Here is a 22,935-nt window from a genome sequence, read left to right on the forward strand (position 1 = left end):
CTGTTTCCTTTTTCAGTTTTTGCTTGCTACTTTCTCATTCGCTGTTTACTGTTTTTGCTCACTGTTTCCTTTTTCAGTTTCTGCTTGCTACTTTCTCATTTGCTATTTGCTGTTTTTACTCAATGTTTCTGTTCATTTTTACTCACTGTTTTCATTGGGTTTGCTTACTGTTTGCCTTTGTTTTTGCTTGCTGCTTTCTGTAGTTTTTATTCACTATTTCCTAACATTGTTTTTACTCACTGTTTCCTTTTTCAGTTTTTGCTTGCTACTTTCTCATTTGCTGTTTGCTGTTTTTGCTCACTGTTTCCGTTCATTTTTACTCAGTTTTCCTTGGTTTTGCTTACTGTTTGCCTTTGTTTTTGCTTGCTCTTTTGTTTTTACTTGCTGCTTTCTTTAGTTTTTACTCACTGTTTCCTAACATTGTTTTTACTCACTGTTTCCTAACATTGTTTTTACTCACTGTTTCCGTTTGTTTTCGGTTGCTGTTTGCTATTTTCTCACTCACTGTTTACTGTTTTTACTCACTGTTTTTGTTCATTTTCAATCACTGTTTACTTTGGTTTTGCTTACTGTTTGCCTTCATTTTTGGTTGCTCTTTTGTTTTTACTCACAGTTTCCGTTTATTTTCAGTTGCTCTTTGCTGCTTTCTCATTCATTGTTTACTGTTTTTACTCACTGTATCCTTTCATTTTCACTCCCTACATGCTTATATTTTTGCTTGTTCTTTAGTACTGTTTTTACTTGATGTTTGCTTTAGTTTTTGCTTGTTGTTTGTTTACATTTTCAATCACTGTTTATTTTTTTTACTTTTTCTTTTACTCACTGTTTTTGTTCACCGTTTCCTTTAGCTTTCCTCGGTGATGTGAGTCTGTTTCAGAGTGAAAACGCTGCTTTTTGGCCTGGTGTGTTAAGCCACTCAATAACGTCTTGTTTGACATTAATATTTAATGTAAAGCATCATAATGAAAAGTGCAGCAGACTGCAGCTGCAAAATTTCATCTGCTTCCTCGGCCGCTGCTGTTGTTCTGGCATGAAATGAAAATTTGAATTCCAAACCTCATTAACTGCGTTCCATTAATTTGATGGAAGAAATTTATATATATATATATATATATATATATATATATATATATATATATACTTTTTTTTTTTAAGTAATCCAGCCGTCATTTTTATCCCCTCACTAATGAAATGATGTTTGATTGGTCAGCAGAATGTTACTGTTGTAGCTGCTGCAGGTTTAAGCTATTTTATATACAGAAAATGAAGGGGTTGTCGGATGATTAAGGAGGAGAAAAGAAAATAATCTTCTGATGCACAAATATGATGTCAGTTGCTGAACATTTTCTGTAATATTTGCTTTTCGGTTGATAATTTAAACCGTTGTTGAAATAAGACTAAGTGAGCAATGAAAAGGGAAATATGAGGCTAACTACACACCAAAGTTTTCCAAAAATGCCAAAATGTGTTGTATTGGTAACACTTGTTCTGTTATCCATCTTCTTCACCCTAAACATCACCAAAGCCATCAGATATATATATATATATATATATATATATATATATATATACCATAGTACAAAGTGCAGTATTCCCATCTGAAAAGTACTGGATGGCACCATAAAGTAGCATAAAATGGAAATACTCAAAGCACAAGTACCTCGAAACTGTACTTAAGCAGAGCACAAGAGTAGATGTACTTAGATTCTTTCCACCACTGCAGGTCAAACTACTCAGCTATTTACCTTCAGTCTTGCTGTCCTTGTAGTACAAGACACACACATTGCACACTTACATTTGCATATTTTGTGCAAGCAGTATTTAGGACAGTCATTTTTTTTGCAGAGTTCTAAGAGATGTAATAAATAAATTCTTCCGAACATTCTTCTGTCTTGGAAAAGGTATACATGTCTTTCTTGATGCATTTAAAAAATCAAATCAAAACGCATTGTTACTCTATGTTCTATAATCTCCTTATCTATGATCTGCATGTGGAAAAAAAATACCCAAAACTGATGCAAGTTTTAATAAAACGCCAGATTAGATTCTCATGACAAATTTAGGAACCCGCTAAACCTCAGATAGAACCGACAACGCAGCAGCTCAGGAAAAAAAAAGAGCTGACAAGACAACATAAATAAAACCAGTGCAGCTGAAGTGTGTGTGTGTGTGTGTGTGTGTGTGTGTGTGTGTGTGTGTGTGTGTGTGTGTGTGTGTGTGTGTGTGTGTGTGTGTGTGTGTGTGTGTGTGTGTACATGAACACACCATTTGTCGTGCTTTGTCACACCCTCTGAGTCTCCTCTGTCAACACAGCACAGTGAAACCGTCCATATTGCTCCACCGTCCAGTGCTCCGGCAGCAGGACAGTCCCTGTAAACACTCTGATTTGTGTTTGTGTGCACAGCAGGTGTTTGATTGTGTCCCCGTCACCCCGCACAGACACACACAGTCGCACACACACTCTGTTCAGAGCAGCTTTCTGCAGCTTCCATGGTGGCTGACGGTGACAGATGTTGGGATAGACGGATGAATAATTGATAACCGCGGCAGACAAATGAAAATGTTGCTTAATGTTCTCCGTGTACTACTGTGTTTGCTGATTGTGTGCGATTATGAGCAGTTTGTGAGCAGTTACGATCATGAAAAAAGGAAACGACATCATACGATACAGCTGCATTGACACAACATGGTAAATAACCTGTGATTTTGTGCGTTTGGATGAGGAGATGGTGGAATTTCGGACACGGAAACTGCCAAAATATTAATGAAAGGTGATTTATTTCCTCCCGTGTCTTAATATCTCAACACACATGCACTCGAGTATGTAGTAAAGTGTCAAACACAAACGTTGTCGCATTTTCAGTCTGTCACAATCGGTTAAAATGACAGAAACCCTGTGATTTCCAGAGCGGCTCCATTTATCAGCCGAATATCACGAGAACTAATTGCAGGTAGCCGAGTGTCGCTGGAGTGGAACAGCAGAGCCCAGAGTGTGGCTGACAAGTTAATTTATGTTGTCAAGCTCTGTAGAAACAGCACACAACCCTGTGTCAAACTGCATCATGCGTTTCCATGACAACGACATGGCTGTTTATTATTACGCCATTGTTTTTATTGACTCCTATCAGCCCCTTTGGCAAAATGGAGACAAAACTGTGACACAAAATCAGATTTAACTGGATTTGAAGGGGCTCAGATTTTCTTTGTTGTTGATCTGTATAAAGGTATTATTTCTATATTAAGCCAGAGCAGCGCTAAAATGACCTTCCCCTGCCTCCAGAGCAGCAGCTTGACTACATGCGATCTGATTTGACGCAATTTTAATGGAAAATAGTTTGGTATGAAATTTGGTGCGATATTAATTGAGCATAGTTGAAATGAAATTACAGTGATTAATGTGAAAATTGACACTCTCATTGATAAACCCTGACAGAAACATCATCACACTCTGTTTCCTTTACTGTAACTGGGCATTTTTAGCTTCTTTTAGCCCAGTGTTGTGGTTTTATGTCTAACAACTGTCCTGTTTTTTAGCCAGTTAACTACCAGCCGGGAAACATATTTAAAAAGCAATTAGCAGCTATGAAGTCAGATATTTCCCTGAGGAGATGGCTGAGACCAAAGTGGAGCTAAAAGAAGAATAAGTATTGTGCTGATGTTGCTTAAATGGACATAAACACACCTCCAGTTGTATGTAGCTTTATGTCTTAACAGGTTCACCTGTTCTTAATGCTTTTATTTCATTTTATTAGAATTTTTACTAACTTATCTTAATCGTCTTGTATTTGAACACCTGCATCTCCAGCGCTCGATTTAGACGGTCGCCAGGTCGCCGCGAGCGCCGGGAATCATGGGAGGTTGATGACATCATACAAAGTGGCTGCCTCCATGAAGAAAACATGATAGGCGGTTCAGCTCGATCGAGCGCTCGATTTCGACGGTCGGCATTTGCGACGTTTTTATGCGACGTTTGACCGTCGAAATCGAGCGCTCGATCGAGCTGAATCGCCTATCATGTTTTCTTCAAAAAGTGGTTATTAGCATGAGTCTGCTGAGTCGTTCTTTTGGGGAGTTTTTGAAAGGACCTGATTGTAAATTGACGAAAGATGATGTCGCAGACCACCACCCCTGTTCAGAGATGGCTTCTCTACAGTAGAGAAGCCAACGACCCCCACCGATACTCACAACGACCATCGTTGAGTAGTCAGATGAGTTTTGGTATTGGTCGTTGGAATAAAAGCCCTGGACACACCTCACAGAGGTTTAAAAGCTGAGGCAACACCAACCACCACCAGAACTGAGGAAGCCTCTTGGATGAGAGGTGAAACGTCTTCAAGGAACTTTCTTAAAGTCCAGTGGATTGATTTAAACTACTTTGGATACGATACAATCAGTCTTCATGAATACTGCAGTGGGAACATTTTTTGTGTTACTGAAGCCAAGGGGATGGCACAATTGTGTAAGGACCATCAGAAAGTTATCTCAACTGCACAAAACCATTAAAGAACTCAACATACAGTTTTCAGACACTAACACGGGGCATATTTGCATTTATCAGAAGTTATGACACCCAGAATAGACCAACCAACAAATTACTAACTGGCTGGAGGACAGTTCCCATCACACACTTGGAACATCAGTAGAAAACATATTTACAAAAAATATACCTAATAATGATATTTCTTTGTGAATATTCAGATATTGCAGATTCTTCTAGATGTGGAAAACAACAATATTGCACATATTAGTAGTACTGCACAGATTCTTTCAGCAGTAGAAAAATAGTAATATTCCACAGATTTTTTTAAAGGCACAAAATATACATAATGCACAAGTTTGAACCCTGTCGTGAAATGAATCCTGATAGTTTCAGTTGTGTACATCTTTTGTTGCTTATTTCTAAATTCGAGTTTTAAACCAAATGTTTCCACTGTAAATGTGAATCCAGACAGCATCCTTGTGTTGAAAAATGTAGTCACTGCACTGAGAAAGTGAGAAATCTGAATCCAGCAGCTCATTTTTTTGTGTTTTTTTGCTTTTTTTGAAAAAAACTCAGGGCCTCCTGTGTCATTAAATATTTATCTGTTTTGTATTTTTTTAAATGTGGTCATAGATTAATCGTGAGGCTGCATTCGTGGTTTCTCTCTTGGCTGTATGGGAGTCAGGCAAGGCCACGGCCAGGCGGTGTGTGCTTGTGTGTGCTTGTGTGTGTTTGTGTGTGTTTGCCAGATCCCACTTGTCCATTAGACTCCAACGCTTCCTCTATTCAATCCTGATGAGAACCGAGGCGCTTTTTCAAGGCGGCGGCGGCGGTGGCAGCACTGCAGACATCTCGCCTGGCAATCTGAGGGAAAAGCCCTGCCGGTGGAATGTGAAGAGAGGGAGGAAGAGAGATGGATTGCGCTGCTGTGTGTGGTTTGCTAACAGGCTCTTAGGTTGCAGACTCCCCTCCTCCAGAAGTACATACAGCAGCCAGGCAGACACAGGGATTTGGCTATGCATTACAGCAGGAATACAAATACGTTTTCTTTGCTCTGGAGATGCTTGGATTGTGGCGTTTGCACGGGTTTGTGTGCACAGCTTTGACTGAGCTGCATGTCACGATGCTGCGGCTACATCAGCTGCTTTGTCTGACTCCACACATGACATATGAGCAGCTATCCACTTATCTTATTAGCCCGTGCTGTTCCATGTAACACGTGGAAAAATGTACTTTTTTGCTCACATGCAGAAGATGCCATAGTGAAGTATGTCATCCCCGTTTCAGGGCTAGCAGAAATATTATGGCTGATTATCACTACACACTGCACAGAAAAAAACTGCAACACGACAAGAAATGCAGTGACTCAATGAAAAGCACTGTATTACTGCATGTATATGTTTTTTTATAGAATTCTACAAAAGAAAATGAATAGTGCTTGATTTGTGACCGATTTGAGACGTGATAGAGCTCTGCCACATTAGACAACATGAAAAGTGTGACAGAATTTGTAAAACCATCGACACGACACTTGGGTCAGCTGCTCTCCAAAGCATATGACATGTCGCTGAGAAATATTCAGACTGGACTTCTATCAGTCAAATCATAGTGTCACTAGAAGCTGAAATTGAAGAATTTGGACATTTTCTTCAAAAATGAACTATTGTAATAGTTGACACTTTATTCAGTTACTGACAACTTACTGATCGGATACTGAAAAACGCTAAACTTCCACCAAATCATCTCTGTTTCTTACGAGCTGCACCGCTAGCTGCTGCTGTTGATGCTTTTTCTTGTCATTGTCGTGACTCATCTCGGTTTGTTTTCGTTCTGAATTGAATCCAACAATTCCTGGAGGAGCTTTCCCTCCTCCTGCTGTGAAGTGGAGACATCTGGGCACCTACTGACCACTTATCTGCCTCCACTCGTCAATAACTCTTTATAAAGATCAATTAGGGCGATCAGTGGAAAGGACGCCGCCGGGCCCCGAGCTGCCATATTGAGCGCTTTCCTCTCTGATGATGTCACCTCCTCTAGACTTCATTAAAGGGCTGTTCTGCTCAAACCGGAGCAAATAAACTGCGGTGTGGGAGTCTCCTCCGACTGAAGCCATGAAAATCGATTCAGATAGCAACACTTTCTTCTTTTTACCTTTTATTTTTGAATACATTCTACAGCTGGATTGATTCCACGCTGCTGTTTTCACTCCTTTGTGTCCTTTTTGAGAGGTACTCACCCTCCACTCCTGTCGTGATGAATGTGGTTGTCATGACAGCCGTGGCAGCCAATCAGCTGGCAGGAATCGGTGTGTATATGTGTGTGTGATGTCCAGCTGCTGACAGACAGCCGGGCCGACCTTTCACCTCCTCACCTTTTCTTCCATGCTGATTATTAATCCTACTTACAGTGCTCTTCCTGTGTCCCTCCATCGCAAATTAACCTGTCTCTTCTTCTTCTCTTTCCTTTCCTGTCACTCCCTCCCTCCTTCTCTTCTTTTTCCTCTCTTTCCTTCTCACAGCAAACTCATTCACGTGAAAATAATTGACGATGAGGAGTATGAGAAAAACAAGAACTTCTTCCTGGAGCTGGCCGAGCCTCGCATGGTAGACATGAGTCTGCAGAAAGGTGCGGTATCGAGTTCTGTTTCTGTTTTTAAAGCTTCTCTGTCCACCTCGACTTTCATTCTGCTGCTCTGTGGCATCCTCCTCACCCTCCCACCTTCACTTCTGACACCCCGCTGTGGACTCTCGTTCACATTAGAGCAGAAAAACTCCTGCAAAATCAATGACAGCCTCCCCAGACGGCGGCGTCATCTGCATAAAAAGAGAGAAGGGAGTCCAGCAGGCTGCTTTCATTCAGCGTCTCAAAGGAGCAAGTGGCCGTTATTATGCAAAGGCAGGTTTTTACCTAAATCTGGTAGCAATTTTAGCAAGCATGGGTGATATGCAAGCAAATTACTGCTCTTTAAATGAGATTATTGATTTATTTCTCACTACAAGACAAGACTCTTTGAATTTGAGGGTTTGCATGAACTTTTTGCTCATTTTGAGGTCACATTTTCCACATTAGTCACTGCAGGATCCTGTTTGTCTTCAGGCAACACAGTGAACGCAGAAATAGAAGAATTCAAATCCAGTTTTTGTTTGTTTTCTTTGTTTCCAGCCTGCTCATTTACCGTCTCAAAGTAGAAAGTGGCCAATAAAGACACATTTTTACCCAAATCTAGTGGCTATTTTTAACAAGCTTGGGTGACAAATCCTGCAGGATCCCGTTTGTCTTTGGGCAACAAGGTGAAGACAGGAATAGAAGAATTCAAACTAAGTTTCTATCCTGCTTATTTACCGTCTCAAAGGAGCAAGTGGCCAATAAAGACACATTTTTACCCAAATGCAGGCATCTAGTCGCTATTTTTAACAAGCTCGAGTGACAAAAACAAGCAAATTACTGTTCTTGAAATGAGATTATTGATTTATTTTTCACATATGAGGCAGGAATCCTTAAAATAGAGAGTTTGCATGAACTTTATGTTGTTGTTTTTCCAAATGTAGCTCATTTTGAGGTCACATTTTCCACGTTAGTCACTGCAGGATCCTGTTTGTCTTCAGGCAACAAGGTGAAGACAGGAATAGAACGGTTCAAATAAAGATTTCATCGTGGATTTTTGTTGGTTTTCTTTTTGTATCCTGCTCATTTACCGTCACAAAGGAGCAAGTGGCCAATAAACACACATATTTACCTAAATGCAGGTGTCTAGTAGCTGTTTTTAACAAGCTTGAGTGACAAATGCAAGCAAGTTGCTGCTTATGAGGTGAGATTATCGATTTACTTTTCAGATATGAGACAGAACTCTTTGAATCTGAGAGTTTGCATGAACTTTATGCTCATTTTGAGCTCGCATTTTCCTCGGCAGGGGCCAGATTAGTCACTGCAGGATCCTGTGTATCTTTAGGGAGCAAGGTGAAGGCAGGAAAGGAAGAATTCAAATCAGGTTTTCATCATAAGTTTTTGTTTGTTTTCTTTGTTTCCAGCCTGCTAATGTCTGCTGAAAGAAGCCAACAGGCATTTTTTTTTCTAAAGATTGTTTCTTTTTTTTTTTTTTTGGTCTTTGTGCACCGTTATCTAACGCGCGTGTTATCTAACCACACTCAAGGCCGAGGGAAAGATGGGAGAGGCTCTGGCCGAGCTGGTGCAGAATCTAACACTTGGCGGTCGCCTACGAACGCTCCAGCTCATTCTGTTTACGTTATTGGGTCTGGCAGCGCCGTCTGAGTTCTCCGAGCTGATGAAGAGAGTTACTACGCAGGGCTTTATGAGTGACGGCTGCATCACTCCAAACACTCCTCCGCCGCTCTCTGATGCTGCTTTTTTAATTCCCTGCTCGTGTCGGTGCAGGTTTTTACCCACACACATGCAGAGAAACACAAACCGAAGCCCTCAGTCAGACATCTTGTTTTGACTCTCTGTAATGTCAGTTAATAGGAGCAGATCTAACGGCCTTTAACGACATATCTGACCTTGCGTGACCTCAAACTCGTGTTAGCTGCTGCTGTTACAATGCGCTGTAGCTTCACTTTGTTTGCTGCTGCTGCTCTGAGTTCAGCATCCATCATCGTCCTGCAGGCTAATTGTCAGTGACCACAGGACTCTCAGCTGTTCAGCATAAACTTACATAATCTGGTTTTAAAGCAGGACCAGCTGATCATCCAGCTCAAAGAAGAACCGAGCCAGAGGGGGCCTGTAATGAAATATTCAACGTGAAATATGAAATTACACAGAAAAACCAAAACAGGTTGGCATGAATGAATACAAAGGGAAACCTTAAATAAATCGAAAGTTACTGGAACCTCAAGCTGTGTCCAACCGTGTCTCATAAAAATACGCTCATGTACGACTAAACTGCATTCTTTTTTTACATTTTAAAGAAACATTTTCTCCCCACAGTGTAAAACTTCGATGTTGTAGGAAAAGTTTTAAGTTTAAGAGAGCCAAAAATTCAACAACATGACAATTTTTCTTAGACTTAACTTTTATTGTGACTTTTGGTTTAGTTACACAAACAAATTTTAATTAAAATTTTGTGTATTTTACTGTACAGAGTGTCCCTAAAGTCTGGACACATAGAGAAAAATACATATTTGTTACATATTTATAAAGGACATTTCATTTAATATGTAGTTTTTTAAACATATGAGATAATTAATTGAATATACATTAAATACAATAGCCATATTTAATCTGTGGAGACAAAAAAAAAATTATATTTGAGATTTCCTGTGTGTCCAGACTTTAGGGACACCCTGTATTCTGACAGTTTAACTATTTTATTTTACTGACAGTTATTTATTGTGTCATTTATTGCAGAATTCTACAGTAGACAATGAGGTTTGCTGTTTAATTCTGTGACTAGACTTTCCAGTAATTTGGGTTATTTTTTTCCATGGTATGTTTGAAGCTTCTCCTCCATTTTCAGGGTTACCGTGGTGATGAGTCCTCCCACATCTAATAGAAAAGGAGCGACAGTAAACCAATAAATTTTAGGATGTATTGATTTAAAACATATATGTAATATGTCACACACAAAACCAATTCCCTCAAAATGAAACTGAGGATGCAGTTTAGTTCTAGAATTTTATATTTAAGGAGACAGAGCCTTCTATGGAGTCACAGGAGTGCCACATCAAAATATAAATAAATAAATGTGTAAATATAAAGAGAAATAAATAAATAAATAAATAAAAACCTTTTCTGTTTTTTCCTTTATTTATTTATTTATTTATCTTTATATTTACACATTTATTTATTTATTTATTTCTCTTTATAGTTCCACATTTATTTATTTATTTATTTATTTCTCTTTATATTTCCATATTTATTTATTTCTCTTTATATTTCCACATTTATTTATTTATTTATTTATATTTTGATGTGGCACTCCTGTGACTCCATATATTTCGGGTAATAAATATGATAACATGGGTTTTTTTAATGCGTTTTATTTGCATCACAGATTTTTTCTTAGAACAAAGGACATAAAATTGGGAAACTTTAACAGACATCTGTATTGTTTCTGTGTTTGTGTAGCAGGTCTGAACCATTTAGGAGATATCTGCTTTTGATTTTTCTGACAGATTTGTGATGTAATTTTCTAAATTCAAGCTTCAGCTCAGTTTTTACAGGACAACAGATGTAAAACATGAGATGGAGCCGCGGGGAGACGACATGAGAGGCGTGACAGTCACACAACGGGAACGACATGAATTTGTAAAACCACTGACACGACACTTTAAAGTGGGTCAGCTGCTCTGCAAAATGTACGATGTGCAGCTGAGAAATAATCAGAGCGGACTTATATCAGTCAAATCACAGCGTGCAGCCTGAACTACACGATGCACTTAAATTAAATACATGAATTAGTGTCATTATTTAATAGCTACAGTTGGTATGTCCTGAATTGCACCTCTTGTGATTTGCTAATTGTTTGAAATTAGGCTTTCAGTTTCAAATCAATCAGTTGTTTGACCCTATTAGATAGATATGTGGTCTTTCTACAATTTTTTAAAACTGCATCAACTAAGTGAATGTCCACAGTAGACTTTTAAGTAATGATTATTTACACTGTTGATTATTTTCTTGGTTAATTTAGTTGTTGTTGTTGTTAAAATGACAGAAAATGGTAATAAATGTGTATTAGTTTTATCCATAACCCAAGAATATACAGTAAAAAACTGAAATTTTCACATTTATGAAGCCAGAATCAGAGAAATTTGACATTTTTTACTTTACAAATGACCAAAACTTGTTAACTATCGAAATAGTTGGCAATTTATTTAATAAATGTCAACTCCTTGGTCAGATTTTTTTTTTTTTTTAAACTAAACTTATCTCAGAATAAATTAAAAATAACTAAACTTTTAGCATGCTTAAGAGCATTTATCAGCTGATTACAGCATCTCATGCTGGTCTAGAAAATATTTTGACTACTGTATTTTCTAAACTATTTTTACTGGTCTTTGTGCACTTTAAAATTTATTTTATTTATACAGTGACAATGAAGACATATTGATGGAATCAGTTTCAGATTTATCTTAACTCATGTGAACTATATAGTAGAAAACAAGACATTAGCTGCAGCTTCTGGTGAAAAATGACCCAACACAGATGATGTTCGCCTTCGAAATAATCTCAGGATGGCATTTAATCATGTCTCACTAATAAATATATGTTGACAGATTGTAGTATTTGTGAGCCGGTTGTTAATTCAACCTGCAGATTCTCACTGTGAACCCAAAAATGCAAGAAAATTTGGTTTTAAATAAATCAAAATGTGCAAAAATCACACCAAGTTGTCGTCGAGGTTCGTGCGTTAGGATTGTTGGGTTCCCTGCAGCGAGGACGGACAGTAGAGGTGTAGAGACGAGGAGGAAGACGAGGGTTTATCTGAGATGAAGATGTTTGATGACAGCTGGAGCTCAGATAGATTCGTGCCAGTGGCCAGGTTCAGTCCCAACAGATCAAAAGAGCTGCTTTTTTTGTCTGACAGGAGACAGAATCAGAAGCATCAGAAACACGATGCATGAAACTCTGGATTCTCAATAACATCCACGTGTTTTTCTGTATTTTACCTCCTTCACCTCTGACTTATTGTGTTTATTTAAAAGTGATTAAAACACTAGAAAGACGGCAACACAACTAATGAGAGTGTCGACAATGAGTAATATGAGATGTTTGGGGGTTTTTAATGCAGGAGGTAATGAATGTTTGATCGGGGGTAATAAATGTTTGATCTCTATATGATGAGGAGGTAATGAAAAAGCTCTTCGCCGTTATTTTCCAGCACAGGATCATCTTTTATGAATGTGGCCGCGCTGATGAAACCGCTTTGATTCCAAATTAGAGAAAACAGCAGCCAGTGTTTTAGGGGTTACGGTTTATTCTCCTGCTGCTGCTGCCGGATCACAGCAACGTGAAAGATATGATAATTCCTCACTTTTCATATATAATGTAGCGATTATATTGTGGTTCATAACCGCTGATGTGGGCCTGATTGGGTTTGTTTTTCCTCCTTATTAAAGCCGGAGTGGAGCAGCAGAATTGATGAATATTCCATGAGAGTCTTTGTTTAGTTTTTTCATATGCAGCATCCTTGTTCTGTTTCCTCACAGCCTTTTGCACCAACAACAACCAACTTGTTTCTTTACCTTTTATTCCTTCTATTCTAGATGATAAAACGCAGAAAAATGCTCGTCAGATCTCATTTTAACTCTGATTACCAGCGGTTGCATCAGTCATTGTGATTTTTCGGGGTTGGTTCGTGTGCTGCTAGCAGGACCTGGCAGATGTGAGCGAGTCCCGAGCTGCAGGTTCTGACTTTGGACAGTGTGTGAGTAATGAAAGCAATCAAGCCAACAGTCACCCTGACCTGTCAGTCTGGACTTGTTTACTGCCGGCTCCAGCACTGCCCTTCTCTAACTTATACTGAAATGGTCAATACCATTAGCACCTCTGCTGCTGCTGCAAATTCCCAATGAGTCATTTTTCCTCGTTTGGTGAAGACGGAACTGGATTTTTGTTCCGGTGCTGAAGTATGCTCACGTTCATGCCGGACATGTATGGACTTTTATTCTTCTCTGCACCAATGTCATTCTACGGAGCCCCTCTGATGACATGGTAAAAAAATAAATAAATTGTGGCCACGATATAGCTATAACGTGCGCACGAAATACTTCGTTCCTACGAAATATTACTTCATTCCCACGAAATACTAATTTGTTCGCATGAAATGCTACTTCGTTCCCTCGAAGTAGGTACAACGTGCGCTCGAAATACTAATTTGTGGCCACAAAATAGGTATAACCTGCCCACGAAATACTAACTAATACTATTAATATCATTCCTGGACAGTTGGGTAAGCAAATCGAGCGCACCCTCTCTACAACCTGCAATAGTATGTGTACGGGCCGTACCTACGTGATGAGTATTATTTCGAGCGCACGTTGTACCTACTTCGTGGGAACGAAGTAGCATTTTGCGCAAATGAATTAGTATTTCGTGGGAACAAAGTAGTATTTCGTGGGAACAAAGTAGTATTTCGTGGGAACGAATTAGTATTTTGTGCACACGTTATAGCTATATCGTGGCCACAATTTTATTTTTTTACCATGTCATCAGAGGGGCTCCGTATCATTCCACTTTCCGTGACTTCAGACCATTTATGTTGTTTTTTTATGAGGAAATCTGTATTTTTAGGCTTGATTGCACCTTTAGAGTCGTTCCAAAATTGGAGGATATTTGGCTTCAAAATTTTTGAAAAATAAACCTCCTTCTTTTACAATTTTCTGCTCCATATTCCTCAATAATTCTTTTCTCCTATTTTTTTTTTTTAAGATTTGGTCTCACAGCAAGTAAATTTACAAAACAACTGTATGTTTTAGTATTTTGTACATGGATTATTTGAAACTTAATGGGTGGGACGTAAATTGTCCTCCAGGTCTGGAACGAGCCTTTTACTGTCCATATTCCTTATTTTTAAGGATTTGGGAGGAAAATTAAGGTGGAATAAAACAAGCTTATAAATACTGTTAGAAAATGCAGTGCACCTAAAGCAAACTGCAGTAATTTCATTGTTTTTTCTACACAGTTGACTACTTGAATGCAGCTGCAGTATTGGGGTTAATTTGTGCTCATTTCGGCCCTCTTTGCCTTTATTTTGTTTGTGCTTTATGTGGTCATTTGAGCCACTTTCCAGTGAAAATGTACTCATATTTCTTTATTTTTGTTTGGAATTTGCTTTAATAAGGTTATATTAAGGTGAGACTGCAGGAAAAACAATTTTTTTCATGCTCTAATCAGTTGCTTTAAGATTTTGCACAATTTAATTTCCATAATTTGTCTTCTCTCTGAAATCATCCTCAATGAATATGCATTTAGATGGTTATTTTACTACATATTGTCTGTCTGAGTGGATTTGAGTAGGTTTGAATAATAATGTCTCTCACTTTCTCAGAATTAGTTTTTCTTTGTCTCATACTGTGACCTAAAAATCTCCACCTACATGAACTAAACTTTCCACTTTTCTTCATAACTGCCTTCTTTAGTATTTTACGCAGATGTTTGTTCATAGATCAATAAACACCTGATTTAAAGAATATTTTATTCCTAAAAACGTGGTGAAAATGAGCTTTTACAGGCTGTTGACAGCATTTGCTGGTTTATAGAGTGATAAAACCCAATTTCTGAGACATATAATACCTCATTTGCACATTAAAATAAAAATAAGCATTCTCTAATTGTGAGTAATCAACTAGGTAAGTTTCATGTTGAATTTTAATTATGGATGAGGAGTTTTACACTTGGACTCACCTGTAGTGTCTCTCCTTAATGTTTGTCTTTTTTTTTTTTTTTTTTAAAGATGTGTGCACCTCAGGATGATTGAGGTCTCTCATCCAAGCAAATTGCGCTGCAGCTTATTGAGAAAAATGAAAGAAATCTGAGCCAAAAACGATAAAATGCAACAAAACAAAGCCTTTTCTGTAACTTTAAGACTGATATTGACATCTGATAGAGAGAGTCAGTCATGTTTGGGAGTAGGAAAGCCTGACACAATATCAGTGCTACTCATATTCACAAGTTTTTAAAGTGTTTTTAACAAGAATTTAGACGAGAAGCAGACCTGTGTGATGTCAACTTCCAAAGTTAGTGCAATTTTAACTTTGAGTTTTCTTTGATTTTTGATACAACATACGTATACAGCTGAAAACGGGGCATTAGCAGAACTTCATCAAAAAGTCAAAAAGGTACCTGTGAAGCCACTTTTGTTTTTCAGTTCAGTTTATTGTCATTCACACCAGAGCGGATGAAATCTGTATCCAGGTGCAGCCACATGCAGAATAAATAACATTTTGCAGCGAAATGCAATTACATAATTAAGCTAAAACCCATAATAAATATAATTTAAACAACAAACAAAACGAGCAGCATGTAAATAAATGCTGCAATCAGCTGGTAAATGCTCTTAAGTGCGCTAAAAATGTAGTTATTTTCATTTATTCTGAGGTAAGATTAGTTTTTTTTAAATATCTGACTGAGTAAAATATATTGCCAACTATTTTGATAGTTAATTAGATGAGCCCTCAGTAGAGGGCAGAACCACGCCCTCTACTGGTGAAAACCCTGTCCTTCCTATAAAAATGATGCAATATGTATCAATTTTGATCATTGTACATATCTCCCTTCCTACTTGATCTGCTGACCTGTAACTCCACAACTGAGCAGGGGACCTTAGACTGATCTTCAGTGCCAAGTTTGATTATCCTGACTTCAGCGGTTACAGAGATATCGGACCGGACATAGCCACATACATACTTACCCAGCCAGATACCGCACCGAATGCAGTAACCCCGCTGACTTTCGTCAGGCGTGGTTAATGAATGGGTTTTGGTCATTTTTAAAGTAAAAAATGTCAAATTTGTCTGATTCTGGGAGAAATGCATCAATAACCAAATGCAGTGGCAGCACATAGTGAAAGACTTTAAGCCAACAAGTTCATACTCTTCCAAGAAGAACTTGTCACTTCTTGTTTTTGCACTGTTTGTATTCACCTCTTGGTATTCTCAATACCTTAAACCGACCAAATGCAGATAATCATATCAAGATAAGCCCTGCCATCGCTTGGTGCCGCCCACAGGAAGCTGTAACCATGCTGGTGTCCTTGCTGGGTGTCAGATTGAGCCTCCAGCCGACGCAGATAGTTCAACAGGGCCTCATGAATACTGATTAGTTCTAACAGCAGACTGTTGACCAATCAGTCTGTACGTTCATTTAATTCAGGGTGACACAGTGAAGTCTAACCTTTCACCCACAGAAACAGAGTTCATGTTAGTGTGTCGGTGGGTATCTGCCCTGTTGAAGTGCCCTTCAGCCAGACTATGTACCCAACATCTGACCTCTGACCTCTCCTTTAGTTCAAGGTTAGGCACTGCAAGGCTCAGGTTTTATGCTGTAGTTTGTCAATATTATATTTATGTGCAGCACTGAGCAGTGTGCTATTAATTAAAGGCTCAGATCTGACTGCAATACATTACTATTTTAATCATCAATTGACCTAATGATTTTTTCCTCATTGACCCTCTGAACTCCAAGCAGGTTCTGAGTCTTTTTTTATTCCATTTTTACTCACTATGGGCTCATTTTTCAGTGCAGTTTAAAGTCCTGCACTCTATGGAAACAACACAACCATGACTAGAAGGAGAGAAAACTTAAAAATATCTTTAGTGCAGTATAAGACAGTTAAAATGTTGTACATCATAAAAAAATGAAAGTTGAACTGCTTTGATTATTTATTTTATACTAAATACAAAAAAAAATTGTAATCATCATTTACAACATTTTACCAAAATGAATTTATTTCCTTATTTAGCTCTGTGAAAACACAGCCTGCAATTCAGCCGAAAAGTGTTCCGAATTTTTGTCACTTGACATTTTGTTGCAGTTGAGTCACTCGTGCCTTTTTTGCACAGAGAAGCACAAAATTTTGTGATTTTTACAGAATCTGTTTAGAGCAAACATTCTATTTTCAGAGAATTTCGGAGAAAAGCGAGACACGTAAAATAGCACGATTTTAATTAAATAACATAAATTTCAAGGTAGATTTCTTTCATTTTTCCACGTCACAGATTGATTACTAATGTACTTTCGGAAAGTAAAAAAATCTGGTGATTCTTTCTGCTTTTTTAGTTTCTAACTCTGAAAAATGTTGGAATTTTGGTGATTTTTTTTTTTTTTTTTTTTTTAAAGACAACATGCCTTTCAATACCGACTGTCAAGTTTGGGGTATGAGATGGATATTTGATTATTTTTTTGTTCAGTCCACAAAATGCTAAAAATCTGTGACTAAATGACAGTCACATTTTCAAAAAACCCAAATCAACTTCCTACAAATCCTGCTTTGGTCCGTCCAAAAGTCCAAAAACTCTGGAGGATGACATTTACAGTGTTATAAAATAGCAAATCCTCACGTTAGTGGCCATTTTGCTTTGTTTAAGACTATTATTTAGTTCTTAAGATAGTTGTCAGTTCATTTTCAGGTGATTAATAAGTAATTAATGACCAAGATTTTTCAACTCTAGTTGCACAGTCGCAGAGACACCAGCTGAAATTATTATTATTCTTTTGATCTTAATGTAAATGGAATCATTCATTACGTAAATGAAGGACATTTGAGAGTCTTCAAATTGCTATAGATAGATCTGAAGTGCACCCACTTGTGTTAAATAATAAGAGCGGACAGACCGGGGAAAAAAGACGACAGGAAGGACGGAAGGAGCTGCTGTAATGTTTCTGAGGAATGAGTCGGCTTGAAAACACGGGACCTTCAAATGACACTGCAGAAAGTGTGCTACAGAGCGGCGTGTGGCAGCGTCATCGCTCATGTGCGGCGCTGTGCTGTGTGGCCTCGTGCACTTAAGCGAGTTTCCTCCACTTGTGCATAAACCTGAATGAGGAGGAACAGCGAAGGTGGAACTGTATTATATTATCATGGGTGTTTGTGCGTGCAGGATTAATGCCCCTCTCAGCCTGCGGTAATCCATCTCCCACTCTGCCACTTCCTATTCCAATCATGCCTGGTGTGGGGGAAATGTGCTACCCGCCAGCCGCCTCGCTCGCCTCTCGTGGCATCTGAGGCCACTTCACCCGCCGAGTTTCTCCCAGTCTTTTTTATTTCGCACACATGTTCATTACTTCCAAATGAGCTGCTGGGTCGTATTGTGGAGGCCGAAGCACCAAACGCCAGGACAGATGAAGCTCAAATGGGCCACTTTAGATGTTACGATTCGGATGATGTCTCCATTATGCTGCTGTAATATTAAATAAAAATGGGCGTTGAACAGATATTTAAGTATTGGGGCACTTGTGCACAGAATTAGGTTTGCCTTCAGTCAATCTGAGACACAAATTAAATACGGCACTCTCCTAAAATTTCAAATATAAAGCCATAGTGCAGTTCAGGCTAACGTTTATGAGGCTAACTAGCAATAGCAGAAGTAGCTTATTAGCATTATTATTTAGCATATTGGGATGGAGCTGCAACAGAAGTTGTATTGTTTGTGCATGTTCTAGTTACATTAGCATCATTGGCAGCAGTAGTGGAAGTAGTACAAGTAGCATTTGTAGTAGTAAACTAATGTAGCTCTGAATCCCCAAATTTACGTTCCTGTACAGCTAAGCTGCACAATTTAATTTTGAGGGAAACTTGTTTTTTGTTTATGCTTGTTTGTAACATATCACAAGTAAATCAACACATTTTTGCTGTTTATTTTATTGCTTTACTGTCTGTTCTCAGGCAATCTATCATATATTACCTGTGAATGTTACTTCTGGTAATCCAGAAGTTGCACAATAGGCTTTAAATACTGTCGTATTTTCACCCAAATAGGATTTTTTCTGAAAGCTAACAAAGTAGTGTTGGGGCCTAAACTTAACCAATCTTCTAAAAAAGTAGCTGTTTTTACGAAAGCCTGATACAGAATTGAGAAGCTGAATAGACTTCTCATTTAGATTTTGTCCCACCACTCCATAGATCGCAAATTAAGTTCATTTCAATTCAAATTTCGCTCCCTTCGAAACTTTAGTGAGGACGCAGCTGAGTTGTTTAGAAACATAATTTCGTGGAGACAAGACTGAGCGCCCACCTACATCTCAAGGATGAGGAACATTCCTTTGCAGACAACAATGTCCACATTCTGGACAAAAGACAAGTGGATTTGAGACAGGATTGAATGACACCATCTCCAAACAGAGGTTGGGGTTCAGTGATGCCACTTACCGGGTACTTACAATGCAGTCTTGATATCCGTAACACAAGCAGTTTCACAGTTATTTACACCTTGACGCATGTTAGGCCAGGTTAAGTTGTTAAAGGGCCACTAACTGTGATTTATGGATGAAGGTAAAACCTGGAACCCGTCATCAGTCTGTTATAATGAAGGAATCCCCGTTAGATAAGACGTGAAACATCTTGAAGAAACAAAAAGACAAGTTTAGTTGCATTTAACTGAAGCACTTAGGCTTATTATGACGTTAAAGACTCAGAATCTACACAAACTCCTTATGTGAACCTTCAAACTGGAAGCCTTTACCACAATGGGAAAGTCCTACCTTTCTAGAAAAAAATGTAGAAGCACAACCTTTGGTAGTTTTTTTAGTGAAGGTAGATGTAGAAGTAAGTGTATGACGAGACTAACAGCATCTGTGGGTGGTACAGTTGTATTAGTGAATGTATTGTGGAGGTAACAATGCCTTTGGAACTCCAGATGCTCTGTTTCAATAAAGTGAAAGATCCTCGGTGGGGACGTTGTCAGTTAAATCAGTTTATTGGGAGAAAAGCCTGTAAAATGAAACCAATCCAGAGAGACTTCCCCCAGGGATCTTTAACACTGATGTCAGAGAGCTGAGATTTCTGCAGTGACAACGCACAGATATGACAGAAACCACTCCTTGTACAATAAATGTGTGAGGAAGAAGTGACCCTGTGAGATAAGAAAATTGGTACAATAATAGCCTTCCTGCTCGAAACTGGGTTATTTTAAGATGCGTTGAGTAAAGTTGAGGTAAGGTGAGTTAATTTGAAGTTAAATTATGTTCAGTTAAGTTAACCATCTGAAGTCCAAGCAGTTTCAAGGGATTTTTTTCAGTTTCTGTTGCATTTTTCTCAACATATAAAATCCCGACCCTCTACAGAAACAGCACAGCCGTGGCTACAAGGTAAAGTTTAAAATCTCATCATTCTTTCTGCTTTTGCAGTTTCTGTCTTTGATAAATTGTGTAGTTTTGGCAGGTTACCTGAGAGTAAACACAGTAATTCACCTGGTGAAATGTGCTAACTGCATCAGGGATCTCTATCTGGGGCAACTTGCTACCCAACAAACTCATCGGCAAGTGAAGAAAAATGCAATGCTGCACTAATTTCTCTGTATTGAAAACAAATTCATGGAAAAATTGGGTGGGTTTTTTTGTCTGTAGTTTCCAGACAAATCTAAAAGGTAATGCTGCAGGATATGATTAAAAACATGCAGTGCTTTTTATTGTGAACATCTGTATAGTTTGAGCATCATAAAAATGATTTAAATGGAGCAACTTGGGTTGAAAAATAATTCTGCAGAAGATATAAGTAGATTTTTCTTTTGTATAATGATGCACAAGTTAAAACAACAGTTTGAGGATGAATTCAGATGACATCTTTCTGTTCTCGAAGTAAAATTAGACTGGATTTCTAACTAGATGGCTGCATCTGGATGTAAATTTGTTGCTCTTGCATGTGTGCACGTGTAAGAAGGATTTGCATGTAACACCACAATACTGTAGTATTAAATCCTAATGAAACTTTAAAGAAACGTCCCTCTGAGGTTTGGTTTACCATCATAACCACATGAAACCTGAAGCAACCACTCGAGTTGTCATGTGAGCCTCCAACACACACACATTCATGCTTTCCTGCAGCCCACTGCCTTTTGAATAATATCTGGCTTTTTGCAGCCTGATAGAACCAAGAGCTGAACTTGGAGCTCATTACGTTTCCTTTGCCGGGGTCACGGAGCTGCATAAATCTCTGTGACTGGGTGAGTTTGGTGAACTCGCCCTTTGTGTGCCTCTAAAAGTCAAGCTTATCATGTCTTTGTTAGCAGTCAACCCGCATTTGACCTCAAATGAATCTCTTCCTCTCTGTGTGTCAAGGGGGGGAAATAAAGTTATTTGCTTCCTCAGAACAGTGAAATGGAAAGCTCGCGGCTGGATTAGCACCATGGGAAATGAAAAAGGCCACCTCCACCACTGTAAATAGCACTGCTCTTATCTTGGAAATGTGGGTTCAGTAGTTCATCTTAGTGCTGGAAATATGTAACGTGAATGTAAAATAGTGGTTTTAGACAACAGGAAGTCATACAGCTGCTTTTGTTTAAGATGCCCGGTGGTTTGGCAAGCTGATTTAGTGAAAATATTAATGCAAATTTGAAGTTACCACTATAAATCTTGAGTTTTTGAGTACTTTGTGCAGTATATTCTGGGATTACACAGGTTTTAGAACTTGATTTCATCCATAAAACCAATGCAGCTGCAGTTTTTCATGTTGATCTTGTGATTTCTTTTCTGTTTATCTGTGTTGCACTGCCAGACTCTCAACATTACAAAGCAACTTTAACAAAAAGAAGCATTTGGAGCACAACAAATTATAAAATAAAGTCAGGCAAAATAACATATTCAGGCAATATTTAACAGAAAACTACCTGTACCACTTTTTCTTGTGGGTGATACTTTCCTATTAAGGCACGAGAGAAGAACTGATCCTACATTTTCAAGAAGGTAAGCGGAAATTAGTTCGGATTTTGGTGCATTGTTTCGGCACAACTGATTAAATCGGTGCATTTTCGTTTGATTTATTTCGACAAATTGCCAGCATAATCCAAGGCAGTACTTCTCCACCGTAGGGGCGTTTCGCAAAATAAATTTAATTTGTCCCAGGATGATTAAAGGAAATTTAAAAAAAAGCACAGAAAAAAGACATTTATGATGCAAAAAGCAACAGGAGAAGATCTGTTTTTGATTCGAATTGTCACGACAAGTAGACAAATGCAACTACTGGTGACTGGTTTTAAAGTGGCTCTAAAATGTTGGGCATCTTTTAGTCATTGCAAAATAAATCATATGAATATGCAGAAATTCATCTGCAATCCAGCAAAAAAAAGACATATAGTGGTTTAATTGCCTGTATTCCATTATCTCCAGTGATTAAAATGTAAGCAGCTCTTTTAAGATCAGTCTTTAACTGCTTATAAACTCAGCATAACTTACTTACTTATAACTGTAACTTATGTTAATGTTCTCACTTTTTCAGAACATAATCTGCATTTTTCCAGTATTTAATTAGCAAATAGGTCAGTTTTTTCTGCCTTAGCACTGAGGTTCTAAGGAAGAAAGATTAAAAAAATAAGTGTTACTTATACACTTATCTATTGTTAAAACTTATGTAAAATTATTTGAAAGTTGTGCAGTCTGTAAAATGTGGCATTGCTGCAAATGTTAATTTATAGAATTTATATAATTGACTGGGAATGTGTGGTTTTTGGGAAATCCAGTCAATCGAGAGTCTAAAAAAATGAAACACTTCATCACATTTTTCGAAATAAACCCAGTAAATCCAATTTTGTTAATGTAACGCTGCCTGCTCATGTTATCATATTGCTATTTCTGCAGTATAGTTTGCAGGATTGAAGCAACAAGAGCAGCATCTTCTATGCAACTTTTTCTGCTTTATTTACAATGATTTAAATCTCTTCTCATTGGCTTGCACTATAAACAATATGCATCTCATCTACACAAAAAATCTGAACTATATAATGCATATAATTACCATTAATGTTGATTATCCCAGCATACATCCCTAAATCTAATCTAAATCTCCACAG

At 38.1% G+C, this 22,935-nt stretch overlaps 1 protein-coding gene across 1 annotated transcript in view; it reads left to right on the top strand.

Moving 5' to 3' along the window:
* Positions 1-22,935, top strand: part of slc8a3 (solute carrier family 8 member 3) — a 161,673-nt gene that overhangs the window by 96,556 nt on the left and 42,182 nt on the right. The window contains exon 3 of the mRNA XM_022197091.2: positions 6,999-7,105. Coding sequence (XP_022052783.1) covers positions 6,999-7,105 — 107 coding nt within the window. The remainder of the gene's footprint in view (positions 1-6,998; positions 7,106-22,935) is intronic.

This window comes from Acanthochromis polyacanthus, chromosome 1 (assembly GCF_021347895.1).
Source record: "Acanthochromis polyacanthus isolate Apoly-LR-REF ecotype Palm Island chromosome 1, KAUST_Apoly_ChrSc, whole genome shotgun sequence".
Classification (NCBI taxonomy): domain Eukaryota; kingdom Metazoa; phylum Chordata; class Actinopteri; family Pomacentridae; genus Acanthochromis; species Acanthochromis polyacanthus.